This window comes from Rhineura floridana, chromosome 2 (assembly GCF_030035675.1).
Source record: "Rhineura floridana isolate rRhiFlo1 chromosome 2, rRhiFlo1.hap2, whole genome shotgun sequence".
Taxonomy (NCBI): domain Eukaryota; kingdom Metazoa; phylum Chordata; class Lepidosauria; order Squamata; family Rhineuridae; genus Rhineura; species Rhineura floridana.
This window is the reverse complement of record NC_084481.1, coordinates 213771526-213796628: the sequence shown is the minus strand read 5'-3', so window position 1 is coordinate 213796628 and position 25103 is coordinate 213771526. Positions and strand designations below refer to the sequence as shown.

Genomic DNA, 25103 nt, shown 5'->3' with positions numbered 1-25103 from the left:
GGGTTAAAAAAACACATTGTTAAAAAAACATATTAAAAAGCAATTCCAACAAATGATAGGTCTCGACTTAAAAGGCTTGTTGAAAGAGGAAAGTCTTCAAAAGGCGCCAGAAAGATAACAGAGATGACGATTATTCTAAAATGGGTTTCCACATTGTGGTCTGTGGACAACCAATACTGCATGTGCTTCATTCAAGCGGTTGGTGGTGAGTCTGAGAAGAGCACTTACAATCTGAATTCCAAAGAATTCAAATGGTAATTCAATAATGTAAGAAATAAAAAACAATTAAAATCATACAGTATCTAGGATTTCTTAGTTTCTTAGGAAGCTTCTGAGCTCAACTGTCTAGAACCCTCTAGGTCTAGGGGAAAACAGAGGAACTTTGGAGAACAGGACTTAACAAAACCTTGTGAAATAAGACACAACTGGTGGGTTTAAGAATGATGCAGTCTTCAGACCTGGGCAAGATTTTAGTAACAAAATCCTTTTTAAACAACGTTAAACACCATGTTGGCTATCACTGATTTATATGACCTTGATATTGCTTAGGCAAAAATTTACTCATTTTATTAAATGACTGCTTTCCCACTCTACAGATTTCAGAACAAGATTTATTTGGGTACATGTCCACAAAGTCAGTATTTTTTTAAACCAAGTTGTAAATCACAGTATGCCCTTACATTCAGACCTTTACACTTAGAAAATATAGATATTTGTGTACAGGAATTTGCACATAGGTTTAAACATACAGTACGGGTCAAGATCCCAGTACATTTCAAAACAAAAATGGCAAAAAGCCAAACACCAATGGATGTTCATCAGCTATAGGTTGCAAATGTTATATATGTGCGCATACACACACACACACACACATATATATATATAAAACAAACTTGGCTCTGAGTGTTGTTGGAACATTAGATTATGAAAACCATGAAGGTCTCTGAGATGGAATGTTAACCTTAATCCTGATATACTCAAAAAGTAGGCACTGATCTCTAGAAGCAAGTTTTCTTCTTACCAATATAACTGAGCCAATATGGCTTTTAAAACATTTTTACTAGTGCAAAGTAATCCAGTGCGAGAATTAACTTGGAACAACTTGAATTATAATTAACTTTGCAATACTGAAACGAAAAGCCTGTATTGCTCTCTACTAACCGTAAGTAAACCAATAAAATTCTAAGTCACTGCCTTCTAGATTTCATACATCAGTCTCTACATTATGCAGGCTATTTCCCTAGTTGCCACTCAAACATCTTATTTAAACCATTTCCCAGAGTTGAAGCATATTTTATGTACAACTGCTATCTCATCCAGGTAGCACGGCCAAGTCCAGCAACAGGCGGCATGCCAGGTGGTGGTATTGGAGGTGGAACTGGTGGCTGTCCACCAGGGGGCACTGTGGGAGGGGGATAGCTTGCTGGTGGCATTCCCAGTCCTGGAGGAGGATGAGGTGGGACAGCATGAGAGGGAGGTAACCGAGGGGGTGGAAAGTTAGGATTGTAGGTAGGTGGTGGAGGGTAGCCTGGGGTAGGAGGAGGAATAGTGGGTGGGGGGAATGATGTGGGCGGGGGCGGAGCAACAGGTGGTGGAGGGTTGGGGGGGTACACATGGGGGTGATATGGCAAGTGAGCTGGATGTCCATAGGAGGGTGGTAGAGCTCCATAGGTTGGTGCTTCTGTCTTCATCATTGACTGAAGACTCTGATATCCCTCTCCTGACATGTAAGAATTGGTAGTGGACATGCCAGTTATGTAACTAGACGGTGGAGGTGGGGGTGGTGGGCGGTGAGGCATAGGTGGTGGCTGATGCACAGGAGCTGGATGTGATGGAGGAGCAATCTGGACCTTTGCCATATCTACAGAATCTACTGTAGTATTCTGATCACCTCCCACGGACACTGCAGTTGTCGGAGGAGGCTTATGCTCTGAAAAACAGCAACAAAACATGCAACATGTTAGTCACAACTGTGTATGCCAATGACTGAAGCATATACTTTCTCAGTTATTTCCTTGATCAGCTTCTTTGTCTGTCAAGAAACAATTACCCGCTTTGCCAAGCACTGAAAAGTAAACTAGACAATGCTAACAAGGAGGGATTTGAAGATACAAACCATCCTCTTTTAATATCTGGGAGTGTATGAAACCTTAATAAGGTTAAAGGAGACATTTGCAAAAAGGTTGTAGGACAAGACAGTGCATTGGTCATAAAAGGAAGTCCCCTGAAAATGTTAGAAAAAGGAGACAGCACACTGGTCCTTCTCCTTCCCCAGCAGAATACATAAGGGAAAAATACCATGCCAATGAAAACCCTTTAAAATGGTTGTTTTAAGCTTTGTTAGAAACAGGTAGGTCGCTTTGCCCAAGTCACCTGGGCACAGTATGCCACTTTGGATGGAGTACAAATCTTCAATTGATCTGAAGCAGATGACATGAGAAACAGGACCAAACTGCCATGGGGTTTTTTCTGCCCTGTGAACAGAAACACTTAAGTATGCAAATATCTGAGGAGTCTGGGATGGATAAAGATGCCAAACTGCAGTTACACATTTCCTGCAGCCCCATTTAAGTTGTAGGCCAAAATAAAAACGAAATAGAATAAACCCCTTAAGAACGATATAAAGAAATCTTTTGAGCTTTGCAGAAGAGCAGGAAAACCCTCCATTGCTTTGCCTTCTTCTGTCGTTCAGGGACATTAAGACCATGTCCAGGCAATAAGGGCAGAGCTGGAAAAATACTGATTTCTTCAAATGCTGGTGCCTCAGAACTGTGACATTTTCTAGCATTGATTATTGGTTAAAATCATGACAAAGAATTGGAAAAATGCCACAGACTGGTAACTGCATAGCAGCCTATGCCTCAGTTGGAGATTTTGTGAACAACAGTAACAAATGGACATATTGGGAAGGGAGAAAACACAGAGGGGAGGCACACATTATTTATGCATATGAATTGCATCTACTTGGCAGGATTGTTTCTCATGGCGGGAGGCAGGAGAGATAATTATGCTTAAGAACTAAAATCATTAAGGTAATATGGCCGGCATTGTCTTTATGCTTTTGTTCCTGACTAAGAAATGGCTCAAGAATGCAGAACTTATTGTCGGTAGTCTGTCACAGCCTAATTCAGATCAGTTCATATTAAGATTATGCAGCTGCACCATAGATGATTTAAGTTCTAGCTCAGGGTCAGGTGAAAAGTGGTAACAGGTCCAAGGAGTGGAAGGATGCTGAGGAGACGTAAGTGCTATATGACAAAGGCTGCTTGATGCAACCAAACTCTGAAGAAAGAAAATGCAAATTCTTGTTCAAGACCCTTTTCGAGTAACAATGATCTGAAAATATCCAGTGACTCAGACGGCAAGAGAAAATTTATCTAAATGTTTAAGTAGGGCTGACCCAAGCTTCCTGCCCGAAAGGAAGAGCAAGATGATACGCCTCCCTTTCACATACAGAAGTTGACTGAACTGGCAGGTCCCACTACACCTGAAGGTAGCAAGCTAGCTTCGGGAGTCCAGAGCAGGTGACAGGGCAGTCAGCTTTGTCCTCTAGTAGCTTGAAGCCACTCATCATCCCACCTGGTGTCTGCCCACTCAAAGAAATGCTGCCACAATTTACAACTTCCAGATATTTAACACTTGAAAGTCTCCTACAAAAGCATAAATACCTATAGAAAGGCGGAATATGGGATGTTCAATCTCTGCAGGTATTCCATTGCGACAGCCATCCAGATCCTGACCTCCTAGAGGATGTGCTGGGCACGGCTAACCAGATGCTAACATTTCAGGAATTACTCACAAAAATGTATTTACAGTTCCAGAAAAAGCCACATTTACTCACACAGACACCATTTTGCAGCTCACAGTAGAACTTACCAGGTGGTGGATGCGCAGGGGGTGCTGGTGGATGAGAAGCCTCAATTTTAGCAATTTTAGAAGGAGGAGCCTCTGAAAAGAGAGCAAAATATAGAAGTGATGTGAGTAACAAGGAAAAAACAAGGTTACTGCAAAGAAAAGAAACTAACAATGCAATTAACACTCAGTGTGACTTAGCTCTGAGAAGTTATACATAAGGATATGCTGTAATAATTCAGCTATCATCATACAAAACAAAGTCATTCTAAAACAAAAGGGGGGGGGAAACTATTTTACCTGCAGTTTTGGTTTCTTCCTTTGGTGATGCCGCCTATTATTGAGAAAAAAGTGTGCAGATCAAACACTCACACTTGCAGTATTAAAAGCACCAAGCAGCAGTAAATCCTAACTACACTTCTCTTAACAGCAGATGTTGAGGAGTTATGGGTTAGGGTCATATCTAAGTTCTTGAAATAATTATATAATATAAATTGGCATTGTAATTCATACTATTTCACTACTGTTAATAAAAAAATCATGCTTGGACAAGAAAAATCACAACAGTGGGAACACATTTGGAGAACTTTGTTCCTGTTAGGATACACCAGGGCCTTTCATTGCAGGCTCTTAAGCAGACACTGAAATCTTATTTACTGCTGCTCTCTCATGATTAAGGATGTTTATTAGGCTGTTGTATTTGTAGTTTATCTTTTAACTCTTTTTGCAATGTTACAGTTTTACTGGGATGACTGTTGTCTTAATGTTACCACTGGCTACTACCGTTTATTAATTATTGTTTCAATGGTTTTAATCCATTACGCTTTATAGACTGTTGCTGGAACCTGCTTTGGGAGGGTTTACTCTAAAAGGCGGCTTACAAATATTTTTAATTAATAAATAAAACTGTATTCCCATCCGTTCCCCATGCTAGAACTCTGTTAATGTTATTCCTGTAGAGCACACAGCACAGTTAAGAGCTTTTTGAAGATATTCCAGTGAGACCTCTTGTACTCCCAAAGTCTGATAAAAAATGTCACCATGCTTTGCAATATGACGTGTTGTTTCTGTTATTCTTACCACTGGTCGTTTTGCCTGCCTGGGGGGGCTTGACTGAGGAGATGGTTTTTTGGCCTGCTGCGTCTGGGGCGGCGGCAGTGGCTGCGGCAGCTGCTGCTGCTGTTGCTGCTGCTGTCCGGCCTGTTGAGGCTCTTTTGGCTGTTGTGGCTGTGACTGCTCTGGACCTTGAGGCTGCTGGGTGGGAGGCACCGGAGGGGTTGACTGAAGGGAAGGAGGCTGCTGGAGCTGATGGGGTGTGTGATGAGGCATTTGTTGCTTCCCTTGCGAGTACAGATCCAGGATCTGATGACAGATGTCTTTTGGGGAAAAAACCCAATGAAATAAAAGACCAGACCAGTTACACTTTCTAGTGAACAGCTAAAGAACGAGAATTATACTTATAAGTTGCGTTCAAAAATGTACCAGCTACATTTCATCTAATGCTTTATCAAGGAGCTGCCAACTTCAGAATTATTATTTTCTCAGCTTTATTTTAGAGAGCATTCAGAGTACTTGCCAGCTTCACAGCTGCTCATAACCAACAATGGCCTCTACATGGGGTAATTTCTTATAGGATTATTTAAAAGAGCAAGTAGGGATAACAGGAATACATACCTGGGTTGCCTCCAGATATGCAGACTCTGATACAGCAGAATTCGCTACTGGAGGAAGGGGGGGATGTGATTTTTGCCAGTTCTTTTTCCCTTGCAGCATCCTTGACCTGGTCACCACTTCTATGCTATTCTCCATGCCCTCTAGAGCAGATTTTATCTTTTATGTACACCGCCCAGAGAGCCTTCGGGCTTAGGGCAGTATATAAATAAAATAAAATAAATAAATAAATTTTCAGGGGCACAGAGGAAAGGAAGTGGGAATGAAGAAACTGGCAAAAATCGCCTCTCCACTTTTTCCAGCAGAGTTTTGTGTGAGCAGAATTCCACTTGCCACATATCTGGATCAGACCCACTGGAAAGCAGACTGTATGATTCTTGAGTCAAAGGCAAGGACAATGGAAACCCGGGGGGGGGGGTCTACTAAAGCTGAAACCAGCAGGTACTGGGGTTAACATTGCAAGAGAGATTTAATCCAAGTAACTGCGGAGGAGCTCTAAAAGAAATTAGATTGCCATGACCCTTTTGATCAAACATTTGGAAATCACCTACAGTATTTCCCCAAGACCCTGTTTGAAAAGTTGCTTTCCTGCACACAAGGCATCATTAATTTCAAACAATGCTTTGAAATCTAGAAACTTTTTTTTATGAGTCCTTTCCAAAACATAGTTTTACTGAAGGACCTGAAGCATTCCATACAAACAAAGGCAAAATGGACCATTGGTCTCACCTGAAGGGTGATTTTCATAGGAGAATGCCATCATGCTGGATTATAGCTCGTCCTATCGTCCAAAGGCAAGAATGTTTCTGAAGTCAAGACTAGGGCGTCAGGCCCCTCCCACTCTCCAGTTCATTCGCAGCGAGTCCAAAGAGATATATCTAAACATGCAGGAAAAAAGGCCAACGGGCCTAGCAGCAAGAACATAACATAATAATAGTAACATTAATAATATCTGACTCTAACCTAGCGAAAACAGTAATAGAAGTCTTGACTTCACTAGAGAATTAAAATTTAATGTAATATAATATAATATAATATAATGACGAACTGTAATATATAAACCATCCCAAAAATTATGTAGTTATCCTCCAACTGGGAGGGTCATGATGGCATTCTCCTATGAAAATCACCCTTCAGGTGAGACCAATGGTCCATTTTCCATAGGAGGAATGCCATCATGCTGGATGTACCAAAGCAGCCCATAACCGGGAGGGACCACCCACATACTACTCGTCATTAAGAACCTGTTGCAAAACTCGTCTGCCAAATGAGGCATCGGCAGAGGCATAACGATCTATTTTATAATGCCTTATGAACGAGTGTGGAGTAGACCAAACAGCAGCTCTACAAATATCGGCAACAGGAGCGTTAGTAGCAAAAGCAGCCGAAGTGGCTGCTGATCTAGTGGAATGAGCTGTTATACTAGGCGGAACTGGAATCTTAAGGGACTCATAGGCTAAGGTAATACATGCACGCAACCAGCGGGATAAGGTGGAATTAGCTACTTTATGCCCCATAGACCTTGGATGAAAGGATACAAACAAAGACTCAGTCTGTCGTATATCCTGGGTCCTGGACAGGTAGGTCTTGAGAGCCCTCCGAACATCCAACGAATGCCAAGCCTTCTCGAGCGGATGAGTAGGATTCGGACAAAATGAAGGTAGAACAATGTCCTGGTTGCAATGGAAAACTGAATTGACCTTGGGACGGAATGAAGGATCAGTTTTCAGCACAAAAGAATCCTTGTGAAAGACACAGAGGTGGCGAGCAGAAGACAATGCGCCCAGTTCCGAGACTCTTCTCGTCGATGTAATCGCAATCAGGAACAGGACCTTGAAAGACAACAGATGTAAAGGCACAGTCCTGAGTGGCTCAAACGGAGGATGTTGTAAGGCCTGTAGAACCTTTGACAAACTCCATGATGGAAAACGGTGAGCTACAGCCGGCGAGCGTAGAGCAGTGCCTCTAAGGAAGCGTTTGATAAACGGATGTGAGGCAATAGGGGCGTCAGTGGAAGATACTGAAAGAATGGACGACAGGGTGGACGCATGTCGACGTAATGTGTTGGGTCTAAGTCCCAACATGAGGCCCCTATGAAGATATAGCAGCACTTGTTGCACTGTAGCCTTGGAAGGATTGATGTGTTGAGACTGACACCACCTGGAGAATGCTACCCAAGTATGCTGATATATACGAGTGGTGGATGGTCTTCTCGAGGCCAAAATAATGTCAATAACAGCGTCTGACAGGCCGGCTGATCTCAAATGTCCCCGTTCAAATGCCACGCTGTTAGGTTGAGCCACTTGGGGTCCTGATGCCATACTGGGCCTTGTGATAAGAGATCTGGCCTGACTGGGAGTGGCCAGGGATCCGTCACCGACAGTGCCAGGAGATCCGAGAACCACGGTCGACGGGGCCAATATGGTGCTATCAGAACCAGCTGTGCCCTCTCGCGACGTACCTTCTGCAAGGTTTTGGCTAATAGTGGTATTGGAGGGAAGGCGTATAATAGTCCCTCCGGCCACGGCAATGACAGAGCATCCACCGCTTCCGCTGTCGTGTCCAGGTATCGAGCGAAGTACCTGGGTAGCTGGCAATTGCGACTGGAAGCAAAGAGGTCGACTGAGAAGGGGCCGAATCGACGCTGGAGAAGATGGAACACAGTCAGATGAAGTTTCCATTCTCCCGGAAAGACTTGTTGTCTGCTGAGCCAGTCTGCTGTGAAATTCCAAATTCCTCTGAGATGTTCTGCTTTGAGGGATTGCAGATGTTGTTCTGCCCAGTCGAATATGATGGAAGCTAGGCTCTGTAGAGGTCTGGACCTGGTGCCTCCCTGTCTGTTTAAATGAGATTTGGCACACGTGTTGTCCGTTCAAATGAGGACATGGTCCAAGTGGAAGAGAGACTGAAAATGAAGCAGAGCTAAGTGGACAGCCTTTAGTTCCAGCCAGTTGATGTTTTGAGTTTGTTCTGCTGTGTTCCAAACTCCCTGAATGAACTGGGAGTTGCAGTGGGCTCCCCAACCCAGGAGACTGGCATCGGTGGTAATGACAGTCCGGTGGGGTTCTCTGAACGGAGTGCCTTGGGTGAGATGTTGTACCCTTGTCCACCAGCGGAAAGACAAGCGCAGTGTGGGACTCAGGGGGATTGCTCGATGGTTTGAGTTGGCAATGTCGTGTTGGAATGGCAACAGGGCCCACTGTAGCTGGCGCGTATGTGCCCGAGCCCATGGCACAATATGGATGGTGGATACCAACATTCCGAGAGCCCTGGCTAGAAGCATGACATCTGCAGAAGATTTGTGCATCAGAGACCTTGCGATGTCTGTGATAGCGGTGATGCGATCTGGGGACAGGAATACAGTCGCTTGCAGTGTGTCTAACATTGCCCCTAGATGCTGCAGGCGTTGGGTTGGTTGTAGATGGCTTTTGTCGAAGTTGACTAGCCAGCCGTGGGCCTGTAAGATATGGAGCGTGAGTGTTAGATGACGATGAGTAAGCTCCCTAGACCTTGCGCGTATTAGGAGATCGTCCAGACAGGGGTAGATATGGACCCCTTGAAGCCTGAGGTAAGCCACTAGGGTAAGTAGCACCTTGGTAAATACTCTCGGGGCAGACGAGAGTCCGAACGGCATTGCTCGATATTGGAAGTACTGGGAGCCAAAGGCAAAATGAAGGAATTTCCTGTGGGCTGTGCAAATAGGGACATGGAGATACGCTTCCTTTAGGTCGATAGAGACAAGGAAGTCACCTTCTTGCAGGCTGTCTGTAATGGAGTGGAGGGATTCCATTTTGAACCTGCGATACTTTACGAAACGGTTAATGAACTTGAGGTTCAAAACCGCCCTCCATGAGAGATCGCGTTTGGGCACAGCAAATAGGAGGGAGTACACCCCTTCCGACCTCTCTGCATTGGGGACTGGCTCTATCGCCTCTATGTCCAAAAGGTGCTGTATCGCAGTCTGCATGATGCAGCGCCTGTCTAGTGCCCTGGGACAAGGGGAAGGATGAAAATTGTTTGGAGGTATTGCCCAAAACTCAATTGCATATCCATAACAAAAGAGGTCTCTGATCCATGGGACCTGAGTCAGAGGTAGCCAAAGTTCGGCAAATAGAATCAATCTGCCCCCAACTGGTATTGCCTTAGTATTGTCTGCGTTGGCGAGACCCTCCCCTGTATGAGGACGTTGAGTAGCCTCTGCGGCTCTGGTACTGACCTCTACTGGGGAAACGTCTATTCCAGCCTCCTCTGGTGGAGCGGAAGTCAAATGCTGGGAAGTCACGGCCTCGTCCCCCGGGCCGGGTTCCCCGAAAGGGCTGAGACGTGCGATATGAAGCAAAACGCCTAAAGGGTCTGCGCTTGACGTTTTTGACGGTGGCCAGGACAGGCTTTCGAGTGTCCTTAGGGTCGACAAGCACTGCCCTTAATGCCTCTTCCCCGAAAAGTAATGAGCCTGCATAAGGTGTTCGTGAAAGATTAACTCTGGCAGTAGAGTCAGCCTGCCAGTGACGAAGCCAGAGGGTCCGTCTGGCAACGATCTGAGCCGCCAGGGCGCGTGCTGCTAGTTGATTTGCGTCCAAGGTGGCGTCGGCCACGAAAGCAGCTGTTTTACGCAGTTTTAGTAGCAATCTGCGCAGGGAGGCAGGATCTGGATTGTGGTCCTCGATGAGGTCGTCTAACCACATCATCGCTGCCCTGGTGAAAATAGAGGCAGATGTGGATGCACGCATGGAAAAGGCGATGGCCTCATGGGTCTTGCGTAAAGCAAAGTCCAGTCTCCGTTCAGTGGCATCCTTTAGATGAGAGTCCCCTTCCCTCGGCAAGAGGGCCTGGAAACTAAACTGGAAATAGGCTCGTCGATGTTAGGGACAGCCAGTCTGGTAGAAAAGTCCGGGGCCAAAGGATAAAGTCTGTCCGCAATGTTATTAAATCGGCGTGCCTCTAAGGGGTGGGACCATTCGTCCTTGGCCAGTTTAGCGATGGGGTCTGGGACAGGGAGGAAGTTTTCAGCTGGCGTAGGGGATTTCAAGACCCTGGCCCCTTTTAAAGCGGGAGTGGAAGCTGCAGTTGGAGTGGATTGAAGACCAAGGGCGTTCAAGACTCTGCGCGCCAGGGGCTGGTAATCTGAAGAGTCGAAGAGGCGATAAGAGGTTTCTGGCTCTGGTTCCGAATGGTCACTCCACTCGTCCGCTTGGTCTTGCAGCGTGAATGCGGACTATGCATCAAAAGAGGCGTCATCAACGAACCTGCCCCTGGTAACATCAAATGGGTCTGGAGAACCTGATGGGTTTGTCTCACTGTGTACACTTTGAACCCCGCTGTGTTGAGGGATAGCGGGAGGTTGTGAAGATGATTGACTCTGAGTAAAAAAGGACAGCATGCCCTGAAGTTGTGTAATGAACTCGTGGGAAAGCTGTAGTCCCGGAGATGTAGATGGTTGCTCTTGGATAGGCGGAACTGTAGACGGCCCCACAGGTAGTGAAGAAGAGCAAGCTCTGGGTTGGCTGGACATTGGCTGTACAGGAAATCCAGGAAAGTCCTCCTCATCAGAGGAAGCCGCAGGAGAATGAAAGAGAGTAGTTAACTGTGCATGATTTGAGTCCTCTGGCACTGGAACAGAGACATAGCGCGGCCGCTTGATTGTGCTGTGGCTAAGATGTTTGGTTTTGGCAACCGCTTTAGAGTGCTTATGTTTGACCGCCTTAGGAGGTTTAGGCTTGGTCATCTGGTTTGTCACAGGCTGTTGTATCGGCTTGGTTGCCTGGGTTGTCTCTGGCTGTTCTGCCATCATATAGATAATAAGGGTAGCTGTACACGGCACACGACTGGGGCAGAATGCACAGACCCGGGCAGGCACAGTACACGGCACACGATGGGGCAGAATGTACGCTATGAACAGTCTTAGAACATGCACAGTACACGGCACACGACTGGGGCAGAATGCACTGGCTGATGGTAGGTACACTGTCACGATGGGGCAGAATGTACACTTGGAGGAAGGGTGATATTGCACAACTTGCACAGTATAGTCCAAATAGCTTTGTATATTTTCAATAGTCTTGCGCACTAACAGGTGGCCTGGTGCACTGTTATGGCAGTATTAGTAAATTTGATGAAAAGTCACATGTGCACAGTAGTTGCAGTGATTGTAGAAAGCCACAGTAACCCAGTGGTTGCCAGGGTCAGCCTCAGAGATGGGGTTGGTAAAGGAACTTATGTAGAGGTAAAAATCCTATCTGCAGCACATAAACAGGGAGCAGATCACACAGAGGGAGCTGACAAGAACCTGGGCTCTGCAAACCCCAACCCGTGAAGGAAAAAATCCCCTTTTGTAATACTAGTGGGTTCTCAAAAGGGACAGGAAAAAACGGCCACTAAAATGGCGCCCGTAAAAAGAGCGGGAAAATTCGAACAAAAATGACGGATACTTTGCCCAGCAACAACCGTTGTATGAAGAAATGAGCAAGGTGGGAAAAATTTTTAACTGTAAAAATGGAACCGCCCACGGTAGAAATACAGCCGCGGGACTAAGAAGGTAATCGCGGCTGAAAAAATTAGCCTGGAAAAAGACTTCGTGAAGGAGGCAGGACAGCTAGCGGACTTCCCGAAGCCGAAGAGAATCGGCCAACAGGCAAGCCGCAGCTGCGGGCTGAAGGACTGACTCCGCGAGGAACCAAGCGCCGCAGATGATCGACAGAGACAAGGCAGCCCAAACAAGAGAAGTCGCTAAAAAAGGGGAAGGCAAAGAGCCGCAGACATCGGCTCCTGACAGGCGAATGAAGCGCCGCCCGTAAAAATGAACGACGAAGGGAGCCGCAGCCGCAGGCTCCCGATCGTCAAGGCACAAGGGGAAATGGCAAAAGGACCGGAGAAAATAAAGTACGAAAGAAGCCGCAGCCGCGGGCTCCTAATCGTCAGGGCACAAAAGGAGGATCGGTAGAACAAAAAAGGGGGGGGGCGGAGGCTGCCGCCGCAGCTCCTGGCCCCGCTGAGGAAAGAGACCGCAGCCGCGGTCTCTGTAGTTTGGGAGTAAAAAACACACCCCCGGGAAAACGAGAAATTGACAAGGAAATTGACACACAACACACAAACCATGGTAAGGGATGAGACAAAGGGAAGGAACAAGACGAAACAACGTACACAAAACTCCACCCTCTATCACACAAAGACAAAAAACTTATCTAGTCACTAGCTAAAGATCTTGCAGGGACGAAAGGCAAGAATGAACTGGAGAGTGGGAGGGGCCTGACGCCCTAGTCTTGACTTCAGAAACATTCTTGCCTTTGGACGATAGGACGAGCTATAATCCAGCATGATGGCATTCCTCCTATGGAAAATGTATGATCCACACAATTTTATAAATAAATGGGAAATATGCATGCAACAACTTCCATTAAATACTGGACAGGTGCCATCTCTTTTGCTTTTTCAGCGCCTACCGAAGACTTTCGTCTTTCAACAAGTGTTTAAGTAGATATCTTTCCTAGTTGGTTTCTGTATTGGAATTGTTTTTAGATGCTTTGTTTCATCACTTGGTTGCTGCCCTGAGCTCCTTTGGGAGGGAGGGCAGGATATAAATGTAATAAATAGCAATAACTTGGAAGGAGGGAAATGAAACTCCATGAAACCATATTTCCCCATGCAGATTCTAAATGAGGGCTGTGAAGCGCCAATTTATTTAAATATTATGTTCTGGTTTCTAGTAAACAGCATTTTATACAGTTAGGCACAAACAATGCATGCTGTAAAGAGAACAACTTAAAGGAAAACTGTTTGGGCAGCAAATATTTCTGATACCTTCTAGGACATCAACAGGTACATCTTGCACAAACTGCTCCCACCACCTTCTGTACATTGGCTTTGATGTCCACTCCTGAATCTCGAACTTGCACAAGCGACCGGCAAGATACATAACAGCTACTGCTATAATCTCAGGTTCCCACTGCAGTGACAATGTAGTGCAGAGACTAGAAAAACAAAACAGAATTCATATCAGGACAGGGAGTCTCACCAGACATTGGCACATGGAATTATGTAATGTAAACCACGGTGAGCTCTTTAGCAGGAAGGCAGCATATAACTGTAGTAAATAAACAAGACATATCCTGAACTAATTGAAGCATCTGGACTATTTCCAAAGGCAGCCCTATGTACAGTGCATTGCAGTAGTCCAAACAGACTTTATGAAGCGAGACTATCCCTTATCCATGCTTAAGCTGGTAAAAGGCACTTCAGACCACTGATGGATTAATGGGCACTTTATAAACCTGAACCTTTAGGAGAGTGCAACCTCCTCTACACTGGGTTAAACACTACTTAACTGAGCAGATGAGCCACTCCCTAATAGTGTTGCCATCTTGTCTGGACTGAGCTCTAGTCTATTAGCCCCCATCCAACCCATTACCATGTGCTCGATTTAGCATTTCCACTTCATATTCCTGGTCCATTCACCACACACTTCATTATATAACTATAGTCACATTTCAGAGCACAAGTAATTTGTGAGGGATGGGGTATACTATGAATCTGAGTCATGTCATTTTCAAGCCTTTTGGAAATGCTTCAGACAAAAAAGTGACCAGAAATCTATATAACTATTAAACAGAATTATCTTGAGTAAAAATTGGTGTTTTACCTGTCATTCACAAATGTCCATGCCATTTGAACCAGTTTTTGAATTTTGTTCTTGTCACCTATTGAGAAGCAGTGTTGGGGGGGGGGAGAGGAAAGAAGGAGAAAAGAATTACTGTATTATGAAAAGACCCCAGCCTTGTGTTTATCAACTTTGTTACACAATCCTGTGCGTGTTTATTCAGAAGCCCCATCAAGTTCAATGGGGCTTACTCAGAAGTGTGCATAGAACTGAAACCCAACAAATTTATTGTGGGTTTTTTTAGGTTACAACTTCAGTAACTTCTGAATAATGCAGGAAAACCAGCTTATACGTTAGCCCCAACGTAGGTAGGGAAACTATAGACAGAGAGGTAGGTTTCTGTACAACTATCCCCAGCTAGATGGTGAACTGTGCACACAACCATATGAAGCTTTTTGATCAATGGACAGTGTATTCAAGCCTGTTTGAAAAGGTTAAATTTTCCCCATCAGAAGAGAGTGAATTCACAGCCCCTGCCTTCCCCTAACCTCCTTCAAGTCAAGAACACAGTCCCAGCTGCTACTTTTGAATTGTGCTGTGGCAAGCTAAAAGTTAATGAAAAATGCAAGACATGTTATTTAACCCAACCAGAATTAGACACCTCCTCTTTGGAAGCTAGAATCAACTGTGGCTTCCCTGCAACCACACACACAAAATGTATGATCAGTCATGTGTGATGATCTACAAAGTTTTCATGCTTTTCCATTTCCCAGACATGGGGAATACGTTTCAGTTGGTGGGCTGGATCCAGTTGTGGCCAACCCTCCAGATGGGCAAGGCCACCCACTTGCCAATAATCACAAGGATCCGGCCCTGGCCCAGCGCTATGTCCATTCGGCACAAATTTAAACAATGCTGAATGCAGACAGTGCTTAAAAACAAACAATGGGGATGCATTCTAGCTCTCAATTGTTACTTTGCAACCACAGCTTTACCTGTCCCACACCTGACATCATATGACATCAGGTGAATGACAGGTGGGCATGGCTGGAGGGAAATGGCCTTGTGGGGGAAATTACCCGATGGGTCTAAGTCAGTCCACAGGCCAGGTTACCCACCTTTGTCCTACATATACATGGTTTTATATACAGAAAAAGACATGAAGAAGCCCCGAGCCAGTATTTCAGCTCTCACAAGATTATCTACAAAACAAATGGCATAAATGAAATCATACAAATCCTGCCAAAATATGCTAATTGGCCTATATTTCATTTCCCCCAACTTCAAACAATTCTTCTAAAAAGCTGTTGGATTAAATTGACTGAAACAGCTGAGAAAAGTGAGTATGACATTACTTATACATACCAACATTGAGAAATGCAATTCTATTTCCATACCTTTGAGTTGCTTAGCATATTTAAGCAGGAACTGGTAAGGATGCTCCACTTGTAAGTCAAATTTTATTGTCTGCAGTAAGATCCTCTCTAAAACCATAACTTCTTCCTAAATATCATAAAAAGGCAGCAAAGACTGTATTACTCCGAATTATTAATTATTAGAATTCTGCTAAATATTATACTAATACTGTATTATTACTAATTATTTTTACATTTTATAAGTTCCAGATGGCATTACACAATAACGCCAAGGGAAGCTACATCTAGTATAATCTACTTCTACAGTACTGGACCTGCCTGCAGTAACTTCACCTATCTTTAAAAACTGAGATGTCTCACTTAGTATTTGGGTAAATTGAGTGTGCATAAGCACCTGCATTTCTGTGGTTGTGCAGCAACATTCAGCAACTGGCAGTTCCCTCCAATCTCACCAGCTGAAGATCAGAACCTTTCAGTTGTCTTTCTATATCCTGCACTTGGTACCACCATGAACTAAAAGCTCATAGGGGAAAGAATTACTAGAACAAGAAAACTTTGGGTAGTATTCAAAGCTAGTCCTACTCAGAGTAGACCCACTAAAGTCAATAGGCATGGCTAACAGGTTTATTAATTTCAGTGGGTGTACTATGAGTAGGATTTAGCTAAACACAACTTGTTACTTGTGTGTCTCCAATTTCCCCTTCTGAGAAAAAAAACCCCTTCTTGATCTGCCGGTGAAGTTTCACAGCATAGGCAAAATGGGGCGATAGAGGGAGGTGAGATGGGGGTTCACAGGTTCTGGGGTCAACGAGTAGGTTTGCTTTACAGGCACTGTGGTCTAATGACCTGCACTACCTCCACAAATATGGCTCAATGGCAAATCCAGTTGCTGATCCCTGCTGTACAAACACTTTTCTAAAAAAAGTGCATAAAACTTGCAGCACAGTTTTGGGGAAAGAGTGAAACTGCACACGTGTGCAGTCAAATGCTACTTACTAAAAAAGAAATGGAGCTTCTGGCTTTCAATTATTTCAGGAATGACTTCCACCACCCAAAATAAAATTCTCTATCATAAAGGCATATTTTAGAAGTTGCCAGTACTCCTTAGAGGCTACTTTGTTGTTTTGCAAACTTATATGGGCAGGTCCTTACATTTTGTTTCTATTACGTATGCATTAAATGCCAGAGGTAGCCAACCATCTGTGGCTGTGACATGGCATGAGTACTTGTTCCTTTAATAGTGCAGTCAGCAAACTGTGACAGGAGCTTCATAGCCTAAAAAACCCAGCGAACTTGTATGAAACACATCCTCGGGAGTCAAAGAGGGACAAGAAAGCACTTTACTCCTCATCCTGGTTATCTGAGTGCCTTAAGGCCAGCTGAAGGCTTGGATGTACAGCAATTTACACAAAAATAGACAACCACAATAATATTTACAAGGAGCTGTTTCAAGAGGTGTTCAGAAGCTTCCCAAAGATCCAAAGCTACTCACAAATAATGTGGCAGCACAGTCTAGCTAAATGTGTACCTCATTTAACAAATTATGCAGAAATAAGCCAATGAAATACTATATTCATGCTAACCTGCAAGACTTTCTAACATGCGTCAATTTTGTAAAAATTAACTTTACATCTAAACTGCCTGAAAACTGTGTGGCTAGCTAACAAAATGTCTATAATAACTATAACAAAGAAATAAGTGACAAAAGTGTATTTTTTCCAGTTTGCTTACTGTATGCATATGGCTGCACTCTGTGTGGCCAGTTTCACTGCTTCCCCTGTGCAGTGGGTTATTTCTTTGCTGAAAAGACAGGCAAATGCAACAGGAGAACAACACACAAGCACTGCAATACACATTGCCTTTGAAAATAACATATGGTGAAAATACTACATAAAGCAACCCAACCAATGAAATATCTTTCAGCTTTTAAAATATTGAAGAAAAAAGTTGGCAATATTTTATAAAAAGGAATTCGAGTTTTCATCTAGCTTAAGCTTACTTCTAGTTTGCTCTATTTTACTCCAACACTATTACTAAAATCAAGTACTAAATATACATAGAAAACAGTTCTAGGTTTCCACCATGACAATTTAAGTGAAAGCATCCATAGCACATGTCAGTTTACCTTTGGATCATCTCCAAACTGTCCAAACTGCACATCATTTAGTAAACTACGAGCTGTTTTGATTATATCTTTACATTTTTTGGGTGTTTCTTCCACTTTCCCTGCTAGGAAGAGACAGCAAGCTCCAGTCACCTATTAAAAAGAAAACAAAATCCTTCATAAAGTTGTCCAAGCATACAAGTCAAAGAACATGGTTTTACTTTCCTCAAGAAAAAGATTGTCCATTGATACAAAGGAAAGTATATATATATCTGACATATAAAGACGCACAGAGGATGGCAGCTTTTTTCGGTCCATGGGCACATTTGAAACCAGAGAAAATGTTGTGGGCATGATAGGCAGACCAAAATCAAGCACACACTGCAGCCTGTCGGCTACAACAAAATGCTTCTTTCAAGCCTCATTTCACCAACGGAGAGAGGTGCAGGAGGGGATCCTGTTGGGTGCCAGGGAAGGCCTCTGCAGGCACCCTGTTCCAGTATTTTGGAAAGTTGTCAGTTGTAAGATTTCATTGCTGTACTTCATCCACGTCAATGGATCCTGATGCAAAAACAGTGCTGAAAATCATGATAATTACCACTCCCTTGAAATAATTTAATGTACATGATAAGCTGTCTCTAATGTAGCACATTATGGCATAAACCCAACAAGAGCACATTGGCTTGCACATAATACTAAGCTATGGTTTGTTTAGTCCAATTATGGTTTGTCTGAATTATGGATTGTGATGCATTTCACTGTATTTTGCCACCTTGGACTCCTTTTTGGAGGAAGGGTGGGATATAAATGTAACAACTAATAGTAATATTTTAATGCGTTGATTTTATTGAAACTGTGCTGTATTGTGAACTATCTGGGTATTACTGATGAAGAGTGGTGTAAAAATAAGTTTTAAATGAAATAAAGTAAATAAAATGTGTGAACCCAGCTCAGCAGTCTAACCATTGTTTGTTTTCTGCCAAACCACAACATCATACTATGGTTTGTTGTAAACCATGCTTATAACCCATAGTTTGTTTCAACTGTGTTTGGTGTTATGTCTCAACCCAACAAGCTTGATTAACCATCGTTTGTTCAACCACCCCACCACAGACACTAATTAAGCTACAAAGGCACAAGCCAAGAACAGTTGGAAAACAAAACTTTGAAGAAACAACCCATGGCTTGTTTAGTCTCATGGTTTGTTAAACAATAAATGTTTAAAACAAACTATGGTTTAGTGTTAAGTTTATGAGTGAACAGTCATTGCTTAAATTTGCCAAAGGAAACAGAAGTCAGCTCCTAAAAATCCACCTTTTCCATGAAGTCTTTGGCGCTATCTGCATGTTCCACTGCAAAAATAACACTAAGCATATGTTAATTACAATACCACATATTTCTCCTCCATTTGCTCCTTCTCCGTTTCCCTCCACTACTTTGTCTCTATTTATAAGTTGTTACCCATTGGGACAGGGACCTGTCTTTCATTGCAAACCCATGTATGCGAATGACACATCACTGCTGTTATGATTAGCAGTTTTTGAACAAAAGCAACAGATTTATACTTACATATCTCGGGAACTGTTTGAAGGAATGGAACATATAAAATCGATGAAAATAAATTATTCCAGTTGCCAGAGTATCATAATGTCTGGATTATAGGATAAGGATCTGAACAGATTTTAGCTCAAACTCAATTATAAGGATTACTAACAAATGAAACTGAATGATGTATTAAACTGCAAATGGAGACAACTACATTTCTAAAACAATGAAGACAATTGCATGCAGCTGTTAGCAAGATTGTGATCTCATGCATGTTGACTTGGAAATAAGCAAACTTAGCAAACCTTTGTTTCAAGTGAGGGACACTGAAAAGGGCTGTAAGCAGCTTGCAATGTACTATAGAATTTGTTATACATTTAAGGCTGGGCTTGTTGTTCAGTCCCTCAAAATCGTAGAGGACAGTTCTGAAACTGCAAAGCCCATGTTCTGAAAAATAACCACCACGGTTTTCTTTTATTTAAATTACTGCATTCCTATCAACACAGGGGCAATTAATTGTCCACTTCCAGTTCAATGGTCTCACACCCCCGCTAGGTAGAATGGCCTCAAATATAACCACATTTCCACTCTCTTTTACACAGCTGACACTGACTGTTTCTATAACAGTGCCAATGTCACAGAGCCATTGCTGCAAACCTCTCTCCAGTCCCAGTTTCTTATTTCTGCACATCAGCAATTAACTTGTCATGCCTGTCCCATGATTAGAGTGGAGGGGGAAGACAGTATCCTGTCCTACAAACCCCTTAGCCAGATCACTGCATGTAATGTACTTAAAGTGTAAATAATCAATAAGAAAACCTATGGAATGAACAGATGCCAAAGTAACATTCTTAGCCAGACTTTCAATTAAGCCTTGTTCACTTGTTAACCCCACCCCACCCCCGAAACAGTGAAAACATGAGCACTGGGACTATGCCTGATGACCATGCCTCCAGGAAGTCCTATGTCAGTGTGTAAAGGGCTGTGTATGCACAGCTGATCAAAGTTCCCGATAGTGTGGGAGCCCTACACACAAACAGTAGAATGCGTGTAGAGCCCAATATGCAAATAAGTGAACCAATGCTCTATTGCTTTCCCTGACACCTTCACGTATGGGGGGGGGTTAATGAGTGAAGCAGGCTAGTATATTGAGGTAAATCTACCTTAGGGTTTTTTGGGGTGGGTGGGAATATGGTATACAGGTGTTCAAAAAAAATGAATCCCAAATTTACACAAAGACCTGGAACAAAGACACAGAACCTCTGAAAAACACGGATTAATAAATTGACACTTCCCCCAGCATGTTGAATTATGTTCAAAGTGTGGTGAAATTACAACTGGTACAAAACACGGCGGCTCGTTTACTTACGAATAGCCGCCGTTATGATCATATTACCCCAGTGTTATACAATCTTCACTGGCTTCCAGTTATTTTCCGGGCTCAATTCAAGGTGTTGGTATTAACCTTTAAATCCCTACACGGTTTCGGCCCAGTATACCTGAAGGAGCGCCTCCACCGTCATAAAGTGTGCCGCCCTACAAGATCGGCCACTCAGGGCCTTCTCTCGGTTCCGCCGACTAAAGTGGCTAGGTTGGTGAGGACTCGAGAGAGGGCTTTTTCTGTGGCGGCCCCCACGATCTGGAACTCCCTCCCAATGGATCTTCGTCATGCCCCTTCCCTAGATATATTTCGCTGGGGTCTGAAAACTTGGCTATTCCATCAGGCCTTTACGACCTTTGAGACTTCCAAGGTGAACTAGTCCTAGAACTGTAAAAACAATCTACTAAATACTGTAATTTTTGTATTATACTGTACTGGCTATATTGTTTATTGTTTATTGTATTTTATCATGTTTTATTGTAAGCCGCCTAGAGTGGCCATTGGCTAGATAGGCGGCCTATAAATTAAAGTATTATTATTATTATTAGTGGTTAAGGTGCTGGACTATGACCTGGGAGACCTGGGTTCGAATCCCCACACAGCCATGAAGCTCACTGGGTGACCTTGGGCCAGTCACTGCCTCTCAGCCTCAGAGGGAGGCAATGGTAAACCCCCTCTGAACACCGCTTACCGTGAAAACCCTGTTCATAGGGTCGCCATAAGTCGGGATCGACTTGAAGGCAGTAAAAAAAAAGAACCTACAGTGAAATTTTAGCACTCCTTTCCTAAGAATTACAAAGAAGTGCAAGAATATGTGGCGTTAATCAACTGATAACATACCTGAAACACATCTGAACAAATTTCAACCACTTTTAAAAGGATGAATTAAAATATTCCCTAATAGCAGCTTAAAACAGGGTAAGGAGTTAGATAAATCAAACATGGAAATGAAAGGATTTTTATCCCTGTAAAATACTTTTTATTAATGAAAAGAAAAAGAACTAGGAATAAATTAAAAATAACTCAAACCTGTTTAAAATCAAAGAGGAAAAAGCAACAAGGTGGCTTGCTAGTTTCAGTCAAGGGTGACAAGGCTGTGGCCCTCTAGATATTGTTAGATTCCAACTCCCATCGGCCCCACCCAACACAGCCAATGGTCCAAGATGCAGGGAGTTGTAATCCAACAAGATCTGGAGGGCCACAAATTAGTCAGCCCTGACATAAGCATTCCAGTATTTAAGCAATAATCCTAATTGGATTCTTAACTGCAAGGAAATCCAACAGACTGCAACACACAAACTCAAAAGATACAGTCCCAAACGGGTTCCTACATCAAATATGAACCGAGCACCTTCTCTCCGATATCTTGCCTCGGTAGCTGGATCAAGTCCTTCTAGTTGTGATGGCGTATGTGCCAAGTCTTTTTTATCCCAGTACCAGCATGGTTTTGTGTGGTCCAGGTTTGCCAGTGTTACAGAAGGACTGGAGTTCTCTTTATTTTCCTTCATTTATCACTGTAAAATGGTTCCCGTTTGACACGCTTTGAAGGGTAAAAGAGTGGCTTCAAAACCTTTGAAGTAAAGACTTGAGTTTAGGATAACATTTTTGACCTCAAGACAATACAATTTTTCCAAATGGACAGACAATGTTACGTACATGAACAAAGAAAGTGAACGAAGAAAAAACAAGTCTTGTAGCATCTTAAAACTAACACATTTATTATGACGCAAGCTTTATGTTATAATAAATGTGTTACGTCTTTAAGGAGCCAGAAGGTGCGGGGAGAAGGAGGAAGTTCTGTTGTGCAAACAGAAATCCTTGTGCTATATTTATCACTTTAGGCAGGTGGTATAAAAAAAACTTTGTATGGTGCCACTGCCAAAAAACTTACTCACCACATGAAAGTACTGTAGGGCGATGCTGAACTTGAGGACTTTGTGGCCGTTTGGTGGACATTTGTTACATATATGAACAACCAGCATCTTATGTCTCCCCTTCCTGCTGAGTATGAATTTATTTGGAAAGACTTGTGAATTAGTTTTCTTCTACATATCAGTCCTTCTTTGTGTCATGACTGGCTGTTCCTTAACATGGTCACCTCACAACTACCCCCATTTGTCTCTTTAGGATATTCATATTGCTATTCCCCTGCTTGACTACATACATGACATACATATTTTACTTGCCCCTTCCCTTTTGTCAGGTAAAGCCTTGCTATTGACTTTGTTTATTATATGTTTATCCTGTTCTTTCTTGGTTTTGTGTATTTGTTGTATATACACCTGAAACTTAAAATAAAGTAAGTAAGTAAGAAATCCTTGCGCTAAGAGAACTATATCATTGGATACCACCCTTTGCTGGTCTTGCTACAAGAAGCTACAAAGGCTACCACTATGAACAAAGAAAAGGCTTTATCAACTCTATCATGCCAAACATAAATGGTGAGAAACTGACTGTTTATATGATAAAAAAATCATGAGAGGGCTTTGCACTCAGAAAGTTCCATATTCCTAGACATTTCTCTGTACTGGCATTTCATTTCTAGCATTTATGATACACTTGGGATTTTTCTAGCCCTAACCTAATTCCCTCCTGTATTGACTAGAAGATTTATATCCCACCCTTCTAATGTATACTAATGGATACTACTACTACTAGGTGGATTCACAGGTGGTTGATTAGTCATGCATAAAGAGTGCTCATTAATGGTTCTGTGATAATCTGGAGGGAAATCTCAGGTGGAGTTTCACAGGGCTCTGTCGTAGGCCCTGCACTGTTCAAAGTTTTCATATGCGTCTCAGCTGATATGTGTCCTGAATTAGCAGGAAACTGCAGCTGTTAAAAAAGCTAATGCAATCTTACATTGTATTAACATAAAAACACTGTTGGATCAGAGCAAAGATGAATGTTGCCCAGCGTCCTGTTCTCAGTGTAGCTAATCAGATACCAATGGAAAGTCCTCAAAGCAAGACATGATTACAATAATCTCCCAACTGTGATCCCCAGAAGAGAATCATAGTTTCCAATCTTCAGGAAGCAATAACTCCTCTTCAGGTATTCATCTTCTAGGTTAAAAGAACACGTCAAGTGGGACAATTGCTTTAGCTCCACCTCACTGACACCCTCCACAAATTGCAGGACAACCGTCTACAACCTCTACTCACATATGGTCCTTCTGCAATGTAAAACTCTATTTTTTCCAGGGTTCCAGAATTTTGCAGGGTTCTGTTGTGCAGTTAGCCTACACATGCCTACCCACACAATGAAGGGTACTTCATTGCAGAGTCACCTTCCAATGCATGGAAGACAACAGGGACAGAACTAGCACTCTAGTTCTCACCTTTCATATGTTGATATTATGCAGAAAATGAATGCCTAAACAGGACTATAGTTCCACTCTGTTCTGCTCTGCACAGGCTGCATCTGAAGTACTGTGTCCAGTTCTGGGCACCACCGCTTAACTGGAGTGTGTCTGAAGGAGGGCAACCAGGAAGCTGAGAAGTTTGGAAACTAAGCCCTATCAAGAACAGTTGAAAGAATTGGATATGTTTTGCCTGCAAAAGATAAGATTTAGGGGAGAGATGATTGCTGTCTTCAAATATCTGAAGGGCTGTCACACAGAGGATGGAGAATATTTGTTCTCTGTTGCTCCTGAGAGCACAGTTAGAACTAATGGGTGGTAACTAAACATTAAGAGCTGTTCAGCTATAGAACAGCTTGCGCCAGGAGATGTAATAGTTTACCAGAAATACTTAAACAAAAGCTGGTCAGTCACCTGTCAGAGATGCCATAGTTGCATCTTGCATTGTAGATACCATGTTGAGTATGGGGTTAGACTAGATGAACTCGATGTTTTTTTCCAACAGAAGCATTTTATGACTCATAAGTTCTACATGAAGTGTGAAGTAACCGTAAGTCACCTCACATCTGCTCCCCTCATCTCCAATTCATCCCTGCATTTCAGCACAAACCCTCACAAACCGTTTCCTAACAAAAAATATAAGCGCTTTAAAACAATGCAATGGAACTTTCAGAACTATAAAGACAGCTTCTCCCTTAGTTATTTAAAAACCGGCAGAATCCTTAAAGATTACTGATCATAAGCCTCCTCAGGAGCCCTTGAAGAACGTTGGAGGATTAGAGATTTCCACACATCCGACAAATAAATTAAATGGGTGGCATATAATGCTAGCTTACTGCTCAGAGTAGAGCCATTGAAGTTAAAAGACACGTAACCAACCTAGGTTCATTATTTCAATGGGTCTACTCTGAGTAGGCCTTAGGTGAATATGATCCAATGTATTTCCATCCATCGCTCCTGCCGCTGCCACAATCCATTTCAGCTGATCAAAACGTTCCAGTTTCTCCCTCGCGCTCAGTCACCTCTTTACTCACTCACATACACCCCCCAAACCCCGAAGCCACTCACAGAAGCAGCGCGCGACAGTCCTAATCGTGCCAGGCATCAACAACAGCCTCTCCCAGGCGCCATCTTGGAAGAGCCGGGCAAAGCTATTGCCGACGTCTTTGCGTCAGCACGCGCGAACAGAGGCACGACAGAGTGCTTTGCTACTGCCCCAC

The 25103-nt window shown here is 43.2% G+C and overlaps 2 protein-coding genes across 7 annotated transcripts; both read right to left on the bottom strand.

Annotated features, from left to right (window-relative positions):
- Nucleotides 1-597: 597 nt before the first annotated feature.
- Nucleotides 598-25103, bottom strand: CCNK (cyclin K). 5 transcript variants are annotated; one of them, XM_061612115.1, is made up of 13 exons: nucleotides 24952-25101; nucleotides 24298-24509; nucleotides 21834-22092; nucleotides 19166-19247; nucleotides 17618-17749; nucleotides 17224-17292; nucleotides 15514-15619; nucleotides 14159-14216; nucleotides 13321-13490; nucleotides 4933-5228; nucleotides 4153-4186; nucleotides 3877-3948; nucleotides 598-1930 (listed from the first exon to the last, which is right to left on the bottom strand). In XM_061612115.1, the coding sequence occupies exons 3-13, from the start codon at nucleotides 22028-22030 to the stop codon at nucleotides 1308-1310; spliced, it is 1839 nt and encodes a 612-aa protein (XP_061468099.1). In that variant the 5' UTR covers nucleotides 22031-22092; nucleotides 24298-24509; nucleotides 24952-25101; the 3' UTR covers nucleotides 598-1307. The 5 variants fall into 5 exon arrangements, with proteins under 5 accessions (XP_061468099.1, XP_061468098.1, XP_061468097.1 ...); XM_061612114.1 differs by lacking the exon at nucleotides 24298-24509 and adding an exon at nucleotides 23863-24076 and having other exon boundaries at nucleotides 24952-25100; XM_061612113.1 differs by lacking the exon at nucleotides 24298-24509 and having other exon boundaries at nucleotides 24952-25100.
- LOC133377658 (uncharacterized) lies at nucleotides 6006-10256 on the bottom strand. Of its 2 annotated transcripts, XM_061612106.1 has the most exons (3): nucleotides 9740-10256; nucleotides 7066-8980; nucleotides 6006-6431 (listed from the first exon to the last, which is right to left on the bottom strand). In XM_061612106.1, exons 1-3 carry the CDS (start codon nucleotides 10251-10253, stop codon nucleotides 6350-6352), a joined length of 2511 nt encoding a protein of 836 aa, XP_061468090.1. In that variant the 5' UTR covers nucleotides 10254-10256; the 3' UTR covers nucleotides 6006-6349. The 2 variants fall into 2 exon arrangements, with proteins under 2 accessions (XP_061468090.1, XP_061468089.1); XM_061612105.1 differs by lacking the exon at nucleotides 6006-6431 and having other exon boundaries at nucleotides 6519-8980.

Bases quoted from the DNA above. Each gene is read 5' to 3' on its own strand.
- LOC133377658 (XM_061612105.1), bottom strand. From the start codon at position 10,253: ATGCGTGCATCCACATCTGCCTCTATTTTCACCAGGGCAGCGATGATG. The intron at 8,981-9,739 runs GTCAGTACCAGA...CATATCTTACAG, and splicing joins TAGACGTTTCCCCAGTAGAG to GCCCACGGCTGGCTAGTCAA.
- CCNK (XM_061612115.1), bottom strand. From the start codon at position 22,030: ATGAAGGAAAATAAAGAGAACTCCAGTCCTTCTGTAACACTGGCAAAC. The intron at 19,248-21,833 runs GTATCTTTTGAG...CCTATAATCCAG, and splicing joins GTAGGAACCCGTTTGGGACT to ACATTATGATACTCTGGCAA. The intron at 4,187-4,932 runs GTAAGAATAACA...TCTCAATAATAG, and splicing joins GGCAGGCAAAACGACCAGTG to GCGGCATCACCAAAGGAAGA.